Source organism: Podarcis liolepis (assembly GCF_965112155.1).
Source record: "Podarcis liolepis genome assembly, chromosome: 1".
Lineage (NCBI taxonomy): Eukaryota > Metazoa > Chordata > Lepidosauria > Squamata > Lacertidae > Podarcis > Podarcis liolepis.
Genome location: NC_139554.1, coordinates 17,937,039 through 17,951,686, shown reverse-complemented (window position 1 = coordinate 17,951,686; position 14,648 = coordinate 17,937,039). Strand labels below are relative to the sequence as shown.

The window sequence follows — 14,648 nt, the reverse complement described above, 5'->3', positions numbered from 1 at the left end:
GCTCAGGGGTGATGGGAGTTGTAGTCCAACAACATCTGGGGACGCACAAGTTGAGAACCACTGCGTAATGTATGTCATGAGCAAAGTTGCTATCTAAACTGCAGTTAACATCGATGTAGTGAAAGCTCTTGTGATCTGGGCACCAGATTTTAAAAGGAAATTGGACAACTCCATGGAGGATGAGGCAGTAAAATGCTACCATGAGGGCCCCAAATTGCCTCCAATATTGAAGACAATATGCCTCTGAATATCACTTACTTAGGTAAAGGTAAAGGGACCCCTGACCATTAGGTCCAGTCGTGACTGACTCTGGGGTTGCGGCTCTCATCTCGCTTTACTGGCCGAGGGAGCGGGCGTACAGCTTCCGGGTCATGTGGCCAGCATGACTACGCTGCTTCTGGCGGATCAGAGCAGCTCACGGAAATGCCGTTTACCTTCCCGCTGGAGCAGTACCTATTTATCTACTTGCACTTTGACGTGCTTTCGAACTGCTAGGTTGGCAGGAGCAGGGACAGAGCAACGGGAGCTCACCCCGTCATGGGGATTCGAACCGCTGACCTTCTGATCAGCAAGTCCTAGGCTCTGTGGTTTAACCCACAGCGCCACCCGTGTCCCTATCACTTACTTACTGGGGAGCAAAAGCGAGGAGAGTGCTCTTGCACTTAAACCTTGCTTGCAGGCTTTCCATACAAATCTGGTTGGCTAGTTTGCGAACAAGATGCTGAACTAGATTTGGTCTGACACTGCAGGACTCTTATTACATTTTCATCTATCCTTCTGAGCCCTGCCTGTTAACAACATATATGGAGTTGATGTTTGGCTTTGACTGTTCCTAGATTAGAAGCCAGCACAAACAAGAGATCGAGAAAGAGAGAGAGAGAGATGAGTTCTGTTAATCAGCCTTTCTCAACCTGTGGGTCCCCAGATATTGTTGAACTACAACTCCCATCACCCCTAGCTATCAAGGCCAGAGCTCAGGGATGATGGGAGTTGTAGTCCAACAACATCTGGGGACCCACAGGTTGAGAACCGCTGTGTTAGATGGTTTTCTTCAAAGCGGACAAATTTCCCCTGGAATAGCTGGATGCTCACAAGATCACCGGCCGAACTGGAGCCTGATCCCAGCACGCTTTTACCCTTGAATGCTGACATTCAGTGACTTTTGTTAAGTTCGCTGGTAGGAAGTTGTGTAGACAAGACCCCCGGAGTGATGAAATCTGAGGTCCTAACAAATGCCCATGCATTAAGAGATTAGTGACTCGCTGGTGATTATGGAAGGCTACCTGGCATCTTTCCAGCTTCTAAACACAGAAGCAAAATACTGCTTCATCTAAGGAAATTGGATCTTCCGGCTGAAAACTATACTGCAAGCTTTTTGTTAAAAAAAGAAGAAGAAGTGTTCCTGTTGCAAATAACCCCCCCCCCCCTGCAAGACCCTTTGCTACCAGAAGCCTCTCTCAGGAACAAGTCACTTGACCTGCTCAGTTGATGCTCTGCGATGCGTCAAGGCTCCCATTGTGTCTCCTTGGGAAGAGAGTGAAATTAAGTTAGCAAAGGATTTCTCAAAGCACCTCGTCATTCCGCACTTCCTGACATCTCTGCAGTCTGTCAACACATGAGAAGGCAGAATGCTAGTCTCGTGTGAATAGAAGGATACATTCCAGAGGTTCCTTTGAACCTGCCATGCCTGCTGTTAGAGATACTGTTGATGTACGTTTGTCAGGTTATCCGTTTTAGATCTGCATGCTTTTAATTATTTGGGAGTGGGGTAATTATTATTTTCATAACGAGGCTAACTACAAAGCCCCTTCTTTTCTAGATGGGGTTCGTTCAAATTTCTTTGATTTCTCAAGGATGGAATCTGGGGCCTGACCAACCTACCGTATTTTTCGCCCTATAGGATGCACTTTTCCCCCTCCAAAAATGAAGGGGAAATCTGGGTTCGTCCTATGGGGCGAATGCAGGCTTTCGCTGAAGCTTGGAGAGCGAGAGGGGTCGGTGCGCAGGCAGTCCTGCGGGATGTCCCGCAGGGATGTCTGTGCTGCGGATAGCAGCCTGCTTCCTGGAGCGTCGGGCGCCCTGAAAGCAGAGTGCCCGGAGCTTCGGGAACAAATCCGCTGCCTAGGCAGCCGTGTGGGAGGTCCTGCAGGGATGTCTAGGCTGTGGATAGCAGCCTGCTTCCCGGAGCGTCGGGTGCCCTGAAAGCAGAGTGCCCGGCGCTTCGGGAACACACCCGCAGCCTAGACAGCCCTGCGGGAGTTCCCCGCAGGGCTCCCCACACTGCGGATAGCAGCCTGCCGCCTGGCGCGAGGGGCACCCTGAAGCAGAGCGCCCCTCGCGCCGGGCAGACATCCACAGCGTGGGGAGCCCTGCAGGAGTTCCCCGCAGGGCTCCCCACACTGTGGACAGCAGCCTGCCACCCGGCGCGTGAGGCACCCTGAAGCAGAGCGCCCCTCACGCCGGGCAGACATCGGCCAGCCCCACAAGCTTGGGGGACACAGCAGGGAGGCGCAGCGCTGCCATCCCGCTGTTCCTCGACCTGCTTCGGTTTCCCCGTCCTGCTTTGGGGGGGGGGAATAAAGGGGGGGGGAATTCCTTTATTTTCCCCCAAAAAAACTAGGTGCGTCCTATGGGATGAAAAATACGGTAGTTCTTTTAAAAGGTGTTATTTTAAAGAGTGGTCCCAGCCTACCTACTTATTATTGGAATTCCCACCTTTTAATTGTGTTAGGTTAACCGAAAACAAGTGTGCTGGCAGGGGCTGCTAGGAGTTGTAGTCCAACAACATTGGAGGGCAACAGGTTGGCCAAGGCTCTAGGGCTAGGCAGAAGAAAACAAATTTGCTCCGTTGTCTATGTGACAATCTGTGTCAGCAAAGGTTCCCCCCACCCCACCCCCCAGTCTGCTACGGCTTGAAATTGTTAATCAGCCTTTTTGTTTTCTGGGTTGTTGTTTTTAGAGTGCTTTAACACAAAAGGCCAGATTCGGTGTAAAATAAATAAATAAATAAACAAACAAATCTGTTAAATTCCAACTGGAACATTTCTTCAGCAGTTCCCTAATCTCAGAGGCCCAATTGTAGAAGGAACATCACCTGCTATGGAGAAGAACAGGGAAAATTGCTGTTTGCTTGTTTTTTCAATTGCCCGTGCACTTTTCAACTATTAGTTATTGATCCTGCTTTTGACCTCGTATATATGTTTTTTAAAAAAAGGGGGGGGTAAACAGATAAAGTACCCTCTGGTGTTTTTTTGTGCAGCACACACAAAACAGGAAGAAGTCAGGCCAAGGGCATATTGAACAGGGAGCCAGTCACCATGATCCGATCCATGGCTTGTTGCCTGGCAACAAGCCACACTGCCAAAAGAGCCCATCTACTTGTTTTTTTTTTTTTTTTAGTGATAATAACTTGGCTTCCTTGAAATAAAAATAAAAGCATCTGACAATAATTACTACTGGGACACATGACTCGGAATTTCAAAGTTCCAGGCTAAAACTACCCATCAGCCCCTGCATTTCAGCACATTGCAAGAACTTTACAGGCCAACCTCCCACAGTCTATTTGGGGAGTAAGCACCATTAATCGTAATAGGACATACAGTGGTACCTCGGGTTAAGAACTTCATGCGTTCCAGAGGTCTGTTCTTAACCTGAAACCATTCTTAACCTGAGGTACCACTTTAGCTAATGGGGCCTCCTGCTGCTGCCACGCCGCTGCACGATTTCTGTTCTCATCCTGAAGCAAAGGTCTTAACCCGAGGTACTACTTCCGGGTTAGCGGAGTCTGTAACCTGAAGCGTCTGTAATCCGAGGTACCACTGTACTTCTATCGGATCTCAGAAGGCTGGAAGAAGCACCCTAAGCCTTAGGTGATTCAAGAAGATAGCTTTGGGCTCTGTGGAGCAATGATCTGACCTAGCAGAAGGAGGTTTCCCATGTCCCTTTAGTCATGGATGTGCCACATAAAAACATTACAAGCCTTGGACTCCTCTGTGGTGCGATGGGGATTTCTTTTCGTCATTTCAGATAGCTGTCTCCTCCATTTACACCTAATTATCTCCGGGGCAGATTACATTAAAATAAAAATTGGCTACATTCAATCTGGCGTAGTGACATACTTACAGCACAGAACTGATAAAGCGAAACATTAAAATATAGCATTATAACTTTAAAATAAGCATTAAAACTAATAGGAAAAAGTGGGGACATTCATAGCAATTGTGGAGGGTTTCCTCTGTAGGTGACTCAGATGACAAATATTTTGCCTTTGAGGCATCTGAAGTGGCAGGGGGTTCTTGGGAGTATCTTAAAGGGGGAAAAGGTTTATATAGTGAGACATGTTCCTAAGATACGCAGATCCCAGCCAGTTCAATGCTTTAAAATTTAAGAGACAGCCACAACCCTTGCTTCAAAACAATGTGTTATACAATATACTCACTCCAGAGGACCAAGAAGTTACCGTATTTTTTGCTCTATAAGACTCACTTTTCCCCTCCTAAAAAGTAAGGGGAAATGTGTGTGCGTCTTATGGAGCGAATGCAGGCTGCGCAGCTATCCCAGAAGCCAGAACAGCAAGAGGGATTGCTGCTTTCACTGTGCAGCGATCCCTCTTGCTGTTCTGGATTCTGAGATTCAGAATATTTTTTTCTTGTTTTCCTCCTCCAAAAACTAGGTGCGTCTTGTGGTCTGGTGCGTCTTATAGAGCGAAAAATACGGTGGTTTCATTCTTAACTGGAACAGATGTGGGGAACCCTTGCCCCCCGATGTGGCTGAACTACAATTCCCATCATCCCCAGACACAGGCCTGATGGGAGTTGTAGTTCAGCAACATCTGAAGGTCCCAAGGTCCCCCCACTCCTGATCTAGAACACAGTACAGCAATGAGCAGAGCCAGGCCTAACTGAGTGAAGCAACTGCCTCAAGTGGAAAATGTGGGGATGGTGGGGGGCAGCAGGGAAAGCCCCCTGCTATCCTCCTCAGCACCCTGGCTGACGGAGCTGTGGACCTCCATTAGCAAGAGTGGGGTGGAGGACACTATCCCGTTTCCAGCACTGAAATAATATTCACCTGCCAGCCCATTTAGCTTCTGGGGTGGGGGTGCTGTTCCCTTATCTCTCTCCTTCTCCTTCCCACCTCATTTCTTTGGGTTACATGGCCCTGTCCCAGGTAATAATAATAATAATAATAATAATAATAATAATAATAATAATGGTGTGAAAATAGATTAACCGTTTTCAATTTCAGAGTTTCAAAATTCAGTTTATGCTTAGCGAAGGAAGGAAGCTGGTCGGATCTTCTGTCAGCCAGTGAAGGTACGTTCCCATTAAAATTCAGGCCCCTCTTGGTCCACACCCGCCGTTGCTCCGCCAGAAGGGGGAACCAGGGTAGCGACACATGCTTACGAAAGCCCACCTACCTGAGAGAGAAGTTTATTGTCGTCCTCTAGCAGCTTGACTTTTGTTTCAAGTTGTCTGATGTAGTTAGAAGATGAATCTTTAAAGGGAGGAAAGGAGAGAGAGAGAGAGAGAGAGAGGCAAAAATGAGAGATTAACCTTCCCAGGAGATAGTGCTTTAAAGTCAAGCAAGATAGCTTCACAATTAGACTAATGTTTCCTCTCAACAGAAGAAGAAAGGTCAAGACAAGAACTGAAGAACAATGCCCAGGGGAACAAAGCGGGTATTTCACAGTTTGAATCCATTAATACAACAAAGACCACACACACACACACACACACACACACCAGAAGCAAACCCAGGAGCAGAAAAGGCCTCTCACAACCCTTGGAGGCTTGTGCCAGTAACAGGAGCATTTCGAGAAGCTAGGCAGAAATAATGAGGTTCGGTTCAGTCTCATTCGAAAGCCGCAGAAGAGGAGACGTTTTAGGCATCAAAAGAGCAAGGGGACATTGGGGTGACCTTGTGCAGGCAGGAAGAGGCCGTCTCCTCCTTCAAAAGAGCTGAGTTTGGGAGCAGGTGGGGGGGAATGGGTTACCGCTGCTCAAAAATACCTGCTTTTTATTTTGAAGGCGTATGAAAGATTTTGCATGTAGTAAGAATAAGGGAATGAGCAAAGGCGGTTATGAAGAACACCCAGCCGTTTCTGCAGTGTTTCAAGGGCATTCACATCTCTCCACATATATAATTTTCTGTTTTAGATTTCTGCAACACTGCCTTTGAAAACTGCACAGTATAGCTGCCAGGAAACTGGGACCAGGCACCACGAGCGTGTTACGCCTATTTTCTATCATCGCCAGTGACTTTGGGTCCATTTCCAAGTCCGATTGCTGCTTTTGACCTTCAAAAGCCCTTGGGAGCTTTTTAGTCCGAAAAGCTTGTAAGAAATGAATTCTTACATTTATATCCTGCCTTTCTTTTGCCACGAGATCAAAGGCAGCACAAACGTGATTCCCAGGTGGTCACCCAACTGAGCACACCTGTACCTGCTTAGCTTCAGCTAGGTGGTGGCCTCCCATGTTTTCAGACCACCCCCTGTGGAATATGAGCTGCCCAGGCCTTGAGATCATCATCCGAAGTCCTTTTCCAGGTGCTCCCCATCAACTGGGATATTGCAGATGGCTGCGAGAGAAAGGGTCTTTTCCCAGTGGCCCCCTCGATTGTGAAAAGCCCTCCCCAAATACATGTGCCCAAGTGCTTTCTACTTTGTAATTTTTAAACATTATAGCATGCTGCGGTTCTGGCAACAAAGTTATATTTTCCGGTTTTCGCTTCTGATCACTTTTGTTTGTTTATTTGACTTTTTAAATAGCCTGCTAAACAAAAGTCTCCAAGGGGATGATGACATATTTAAAACCATAAACACACTATAGCAGTGCCACATTCATACAAAAATGCATCACACACACACACACACACACACACACACACAACAGTACCCCCATAACAGCTGTAGTAGCTCACTAACAGTCAAAACTTTGTTGCAATGTTTAAATCTCTTGTTATTTATTTTATATGTATCTCATTTGCTGATCCTTAATTTGTCTTACTGTAAATATGATTTTTTTAAAAAATGTTTCTGCTACCGACATCATCCAAATAACATTGGAAATAAGAGACCGCCCCCCCCCCCAGTAAATGTTAGACACCTGGTCTTTCCTTAGGTTCCAACAAATTAATATTTAATTCACCACATATCTGCCTTCCCACTGCCCAAAACAAACAAATACAAAATCCCACACACTTACTCATTGGTTGCAGATGGATGGGGGACAGAACACTGGATTTTATTTTATTTTAAAAAGGTATTTGCAATCAGCACCTGGTGATAAGTAAATGGCACATTCCATGAGTACTTTTGGATGTGTCAAGACATTCCTTGCTCCCAATAAAGTGAAGAGCATCTCTACTCATCTCCAATTGCTCCAGTAATGAAAAGTATGAAAGTTACACTCTCTCTATCAAACTATTGCCTTGAGACCTTAATCTCCATTCAGATGAAATAACCATTTGGCTCTTTACATTCTGGCCTCTGTAAGGAAACACTGGGCAATCATAATAAAATTCAATTTAACAGAGGGCAGGGTATGTGTGTGCAGAAGCAAAGGAGAGCAAAAACAAACAAACGAATCAACGGTGTTGCTGCCAGCGCTTGACGTTCAGCCTGAAAGCAAATTCAACCCATTGCCCTTCCTGTTGCTCCCTTTGAGATTAAATGCCCAACATTTGGTGAGTACGGGACCTACATTACAAAGAGCCGACCCTTTGCCTTCAGCAAAGGGTAAGATCTGCAATAATGATTTTCTCTGCAGTAAAGAAACTGGGATAAGGAAATAAAGAATTAAAAAATGGAATAAAGAAATATCGTGCAGACAAGTCATATGCACGTATGCCCAAATCAGGGCTGTCTTAAGCATATGCGGCGCCGGGGTGCAAAGAGCCACCCGGTGCCCTTCCCCCCCCCCCAGGTTGTCCAGTCCCGGGCACGCAGGAGGGCAGAGCCAACCGGCTGCCTCAGCATCTCACTGGCTCGGTCGCCCCCGAACTCGCAGCACAGAGCCACCCGCAGCAGAAGAGCCCGCTGCGGCACTCCAACTGACAGGTGGGCTCTTCCCTGGACTCAACTCTCGGGCCCCAGACTCTTGGCCTGGCACCCCTGAGAGCCTGGCACCCGGGTGCCCCGCACTCCTAGTGCCTATGGGTAAGACGGCCCTGGCCCAAATGTTTCTTCTTGTTGTTTAAATACCCAAAGCAGTGCTTCAGCTCAGTGGCACATCGCTTGCTTTGCAAGCAGAAGGTCCCAGGTTCATCTACAGGTAGGTATGGAGAATACTCTGGTCTGAAACCTTAAAGCCACACTGCTGCTCAGTGTGGACCAGAGATGGGAAGTCAATTGGCTTCCAGTTATTGCTGGACTATGGCTCCTGCCCATTGGTCAGGCTGATCCCCCAGGCTTACTGTCTCTGGTGTAGGCAAAACTAAGGGCTATGATCTTGAAGGCAGCATCATCACCTCCATGTGACATGCACATGTAGGAGATCCGTGCTGGGAGGTAGTGAGTGGCCTAAGATCACCCAGTGAGCATCATGGCAGAGCGAGGAATCGAACCCTAGTCTGACACTCCAACACTAGTCCTAGTCTGACACTCCAAACACTGCACCACCCCTGGCTAGTTTGAGGCGAACCATGAACGAGAGAATAAACTGCGGACCACAACAGAGCCATCACTTCAAAGGAAGGACAGAAAACAACTAGGATGTCCACAGAAGAAGAAGCCCCAGGAGCTAGATCTTGTGACTGGTCAATCGAGGCTCGTTTTATTGGAAGCCTATCTAATTGAGTAATGGCTGCTGAGAAAAATCTCTCTTGTGCTTCTGCTAAAGAAATGTCTTACTGAGTTAATTCTCTAGCTGAGGAGACAGCTTCCCACACTAGAGGTTTGGCCTGTGTAGCCACATAAGATTTTTAGATGCTCTGGCGGCATTTGTGCTGAAAAGCAAAATTTAACAGCCACTTCAGTTCCTCACAGCTGAGTTGTAAAACCTGAATGCCCTTTTCCTATCCTGAGAATCTGAAAAGCTAATTGGCTAAGTTGATATCATTTCTGCTTGTGGGACCGGAATTAAACTCATTAAAGAAGCTGTATTATTACCCTCACGTATACACTGTATTATTACCCTCACGAATAGCACAAGGGCTATTCCATCTGGTATATAGTGTAATTCAACCTCAATTCAATCTAATTTCCCCCCTCTCCAAGCTGACAAACAACTTTGTAATTATTATTGCAGGTAAACCAAAGAATGACAGATTGCAGTAAGGCTGTTTTGCTTCAGTGATGGGGAAGTCCCATAGGGTTGCGCCTGAAGACAGTTCAAAGACTTCAGCTAGTGCAGAATTCGGCGATCAGGTTGCTCCCTGGAGGAACATGGTTTGAGCATATTACACCAATGCTGGGCCAATGGCACTGGCTGCCAATTAGTTCCTAGGCCCAGTGCTGGCCTTAAATGGCTCAGGACTGCAATACCTCAAGCACCATCTCTCTCCATATGAACTGACTCAACAACAAAAGAATGGGTCTTTTCTGAGGTGGTTCCCCATTTGTGGGATGTTCTCCCCAGGGAGGTTTGACTGGCACCCTCGTTATATATCTTTAGACGCCAGGCAAAAACGTTATTCTTCAACTGAGCCTTTGGCTCACTGGGATCCAATGTGCTTTTAAATGTGTCTTGGAGGCGGGAATGACTGGTTTGTGTTTGTTCTTATCTTTATTATGCAGTTCATGTTTTTTTTATATGGCAATTTTATGTTGTGAACTGAGATCCATGAATGAAGGGTGGCGTACAAATTTAATAAACACCACCACCAGTCTTGAGGGACCAATGGATGGTCCTACTGAAATTGATAGACCTAACTTATTCCTGTTCATCCATTTCAGTGGGTCATCTTAAAAAGCAGAGACATCACCTTGCCAACAAAGGTCCGTATAGTTACAGCTATGGTTTTCCCAGTAGTGATGTATGGAAGTGAGAGCTGGACCATAAAGAAGGCTGATCGCCAAAGAATTGATGCTTTTGAATTATGGTGCTGGAGGAGACTCTTGAGAGTCCCATGGACTGCAAGAAGATCAAACCTATCCATTCTGAAGGAAATCAGCCCTGAGTACTCACTGGAAGGACAGATCGTGAAGCTGAGGCTCCAATACTTTGGCCACCTCATGAGAAGAGAAGACTCCCTGGAAAAGACCCTGATGTTGGGAAAGATGGAGGGCACAAGGAGAAGGGGACGACAGAGGACAAGATGGTTGGACAGTGTTCTCGAAGCTACCAGCACGAGTTAGACTAAACTGCGGGAGGCAGTGGAAGACAGGAGTGCCTGGCATGCTCTGGTCCATGGGGTCACAAAGAGTCGGACACGACTAAACAACAACAACACCACCACCTTGACTAAAACTTAGTTGAAGAACACCCAAGTTTTCTAGCTCTGTGAGAACGTTCAGCAAATATGGATCTATCACTGGAAACAAAGAAAGAAATCCTCTCTTCTCACCCATGCCAGCCCCAGGTTTTGTGGGACCCTTGGGTAAGTTGCAATGGTGGGTGGTGCTCAATGGAACTGGTAGGGCAAAGAGGTCCAAAGTCAACGGAGCCAATGATAGTTCTTCAAGGGCAACACTGAGACTTAAGGAGGAAGAACCTGGCAGCCAGGTCCACCCTCTTGACTGGAACGTGGGCTTGGAGGAATCAAGGCTAAATTTAACAGCGCATTGCCCCATTTGCCCTTATGAGTCAGCCTCCACTGGCAAGTTGTCTGCAGTTGCCCCCATGGGCGTAGTCAGGGAGCTGTCCCCCCCAATCAAGAAAAACCAATAAAAATACATAGCTAACAGAGGTTCTGCCCCTCCCCGACAAAAATCCTTCCTAGGCCCATAGCTGCCCCACTACTCCTTGACAATGTCACCACTGCTGATTCAATAGTCTTCTCTCCCCAAGCGCAGCAATATTACAGCAAAGAAGGGAGAGGACTAGGAACACAGAGGTAGGGGTTTTTTTTGTCCTTTTCCTTCTTCTTGTCACTGTTCACAAGTAAAGAATGGGGCAGGTAAACAGACAGAGACAACAAGGAGGAAGTGGTGTGGGACAAAGAGGGACGGATGTGGTCCCCTTACTGGGCCATGGCAACTGCCTGATGATTCCCGCCATCTGATGCCAGCCCTACCCATCATCCAAAACGAAGCAAAAATGTAAAATAAGGAACTGCAGCCTTGAAAGCTCCACGTGCATATTTTGATCCCCAGGCAATCACCTCCGAAATGAACATAACCCTGGCCCAAAGCACTTGCGACTTCCCCCACCTGAGATTTCACAGAGTGCTCCATGATTGCAAATACGATTTAAGCTGGCAGTGGAAACAAAAGCCTGCATAGTCCCTCATATATATTCCAGTCATCATACATTTCAGTCAGAGAGCACATTTGGCACAGGTGTGTGTTTTTTGGGGGGTGTTTTTTTACTCAACCTGTAAATTTAATTCCAAATTGTTGCTTCTCATTATAATGAAAACATTGATAGCAGATGCTACTTCATTAAATTAATCAGTGCATTTCATTGACCTCCATACTTCACCATTTTTATAATGCAGACAGTAGAATACTATTGGGGAAAGGTGATTTTTTTGTAAAAAAAAAAAAGTCTTTTCTTACAGGAGCGCACTGAATCACGTTTTTAAAACAGCCGCATCTTAATATTGCGTACAAACAGAAGCACGGAACAAATATTGTGCAGATGCTTCAGCTTTTAAGGTTACCTAAGAAGGCAATTAACCTCCTGGATAGCACAGGAATTTTATTACAAAACTCCTGGGAATACCTTCAACTCAGCCCATGTTGCTTTCCCATCCAGTATCAGCTTGAAGACATAATAAGGGCATGTCTATGATGGCCATGCTTTAAAAGGGGGATTAGTACGCCACACATTTTTTTAGGAAAAGAAGTTAAGGGATTGGTTGTAACTCTGTGCTAGAGCATTTGTCTTGCGTGCAAAAGTTCCCAAGTTCTACCTCTTACATCTCCAGGTAGGGAAAGGAGGGATTCCTGCTTTGAACCCAGGAAAGCTGCTGCCAGTCAGTGCAGAGACAATACAGAGCTAGAGGGACACATAAAAGGTAAAGGGACCCCTGACCATTGGTCCAGTCGTGACCGACTCTGGGGTTGTGGCACTCATCTCCCTCTATAGGCCAAGGGAGCCGGGGCTTGTCTGCAGACAGCTTCCAGGTCATGTGGCCAGCATGACTAAGCGAATCAGAGCAGTGCACAGAAACACCGTTTACCTTCCCACCGGAGCGGCACCTATTTATCTACTGGCACTTGCTTTCGAACTGCTAGGTTGGCAGGAGCAGGGACCGAGCAACGGGAGCTCACCCCATCGCGGGGATTCAAACCGCCAACCTTCTGATCGGCAAGTCCTAGGCTCTGTGGTTTAACCCAAAGCGCCACCCACAGCTTCCTATGTTCCTTCCTAAGTACGAATTTTTGCTTTAATTCAGGCCTTAATCCACCATTCCTGGCTTTAGGGCCAAGAGCCGCTCTTTTACAATCTTGCTACAGTAGGGCATGCCATTTTAGGGGGTTAAACTTATTTTTTTGCAAATTTCTTCAGTGAGGGGGTCTTATAAATATGTGTTTTGGGGATGTGAGGAATTCAAATCTGCTATTATGCTTGTGTTTGGACATTGTTTAGCTTGGCAAGTCTACGTTTGATGCAGAAACACAAACTGCTTTTGGGAAAACAGAATTTTAATTTTACCTTTTGAAATTGTCAGATAATAATAACAGTAGTAGTAGTAATAGTAGTAGTAGTATTGGAAGCTGCCCAGGTACAAAGGGTATAAATAATGAAATTATTATTACTATTACTATTCTTATAAAATAACTGCAAATACTAGACAATCATTTTTAATGATTTCTATGCACTTTTACACATATTTTACTTGCCAGGCCAAACTAAATTATATTAAGTTAACCAAAACATATATTGAATTCCCAAGTCATGTTACAAAATTTTGGCCCCACTCATTTTTGTAAAGCTGAAAAATTCAACGTGCCTACTTGCTACACGGTTGTACCTTGGAAGTCAAACAGAATCCGTTCTGGAGAAGTCCGTTCCAACTTCCAAAATGTTCTGAAACCAAAGTGCGGCTTCCAATTGGCTTCAGGAAGCTCCTGCAGCCAATCAGAAGCTGCAGAAGACCCGTCAGACATTCAGCTTCCAAAAATAGTTCGCAAACCGGAACAGTCACTTCTGGGTTTGCAGCGTTCAGGAGTCAAAACATTCGAGAACTAAGCTGTTCGAAAACCAAGGTACAACTATAGTACCCAACCAGAGGACCACACATCCTTCGCACCGTTTGCAAATTAAGTCCTTAGGGCCCCATTTTGGCTCTGCACACAGAGACTCTGCCCCAAGGTGGCTCTCTAGCTATTGCCAAACTACAACTCCCATCATCCTTGATCATTGGCCATGCTGGATGTTGAGAGTTGTTGTTCCGCAACAGGCTAGCCATTCACACTCAACTGAGTTGTGGCACATGCAACCAAGACTTGGTTTACGACAGAGCTGCTTGCTCCACCCAAAAAGCACAAATATTCTCCCCCCATCGCACGAATTCCACACGGCCAAGCTGAAAGTCTGTTGGCCTACTTCTCTCACATCACCCTGTCTGCTGCCCTAATTTTCCCTCGCGCAGTGAATGATTCTGACACTTCTATTTCCACTGCATTGTGCGATGACCTTTCCATCAAACTTTGTGTCAAGTGAGGACCTCCACGCGGGGACTAAGTAAAATGTTTCGCTCCCAATGGCTGTCAGTGGGCTTTGAAATCTTACCTCCGCTCTTTAGTGCAATATTTCAGATTCGTTCCTTGACAGGCCTCCTGAGAACAGCACTTAAGGTTAAAAATACAGACCTTGCGTTGCCTCGTAAAAACATGCTGATTTATTAGCCAGGTCAGCACTTCCACACCAACACCAGAGAACGGGTGAAACTTTTGCTTTGTTTTTCCAAAGTGTTTACGTACAAATGCCAGCTCATATTTTGTGTGTGTGTGTGTGTGTGTGTGTATTTAAATTAAGATTTTTCAAAATACAAGCATACATTGCATACTCTGGATTCCAAAATACTTGTATGTTACACTTTTGATAAGAAGAACAATTACGGTACTAATGCTATTATTGTTATTAATTTAGATAACATCCTTCATGCAAGGATCATAGGGCAGTTTACAATATAAAGACAAAAAAAAAATAACCCTCCCGCTTAAAAGTTTTATAAAAATGAAATTAAATTTTTGCAAATTTCTTCAGAGAGGGGGTCTTAAAAATGATGAATATGAGGACTGACCACAGCTTAGTACACTGGTACCTCGGGTTACTTACGCTTCAGGTTACATACGCTTCAGGTTACAGACTCCGCTAACCCAGAAATATTACCTCGGGTTAAGAACTTTGCTTCAGGATGAGAACAGAAATCGCACGGCGGCAGCGGGAGGCCCCATTAGCTATAGTGGTACCTCAGGTTAAAAACAGTTTCAGGTTAAGAACGGACCACCGGAACGAATTAAGTTCTTAACCCGAGGTACCACTGTAATAGACTTCACAGAGGTTCTATTCCCAGAATTGATGGTTAAAAAGGTGATG

The 14,648-nt window shown here is 45.9% G+C and overlaps 1 protein-coding gene across 8 annotated transcripts in view; it reads right to left on the bottom strand.

The window, feature by feature from the left end:
- Window positions 1-14,648, bottom strand: part of CCDC85C (coiled-coil domain containing 85C) — a 183,438-nt gene that overhangs the window by 57,114 nt on the left and 111,676 nt on the right. For all 8 annotated transcript variants that reach the window (XR_014529630.1, XR_014529631.1, XR_014529632.1 and 5 more), the window contains one exon: window positions 5,417-5,493. Coding sequence is in view for 4 of the 8 variants with exons in the window: in XM_083519714.1 (XP_083375840.1) it covers window positions 5,417-5,493 (77 nt within the window). In the remaining 4 variants the exon portion in view is untranslated. The remainder of the gene's footprint in view (window positions 1-5,416; window positions 5,494-14,648) is intronic.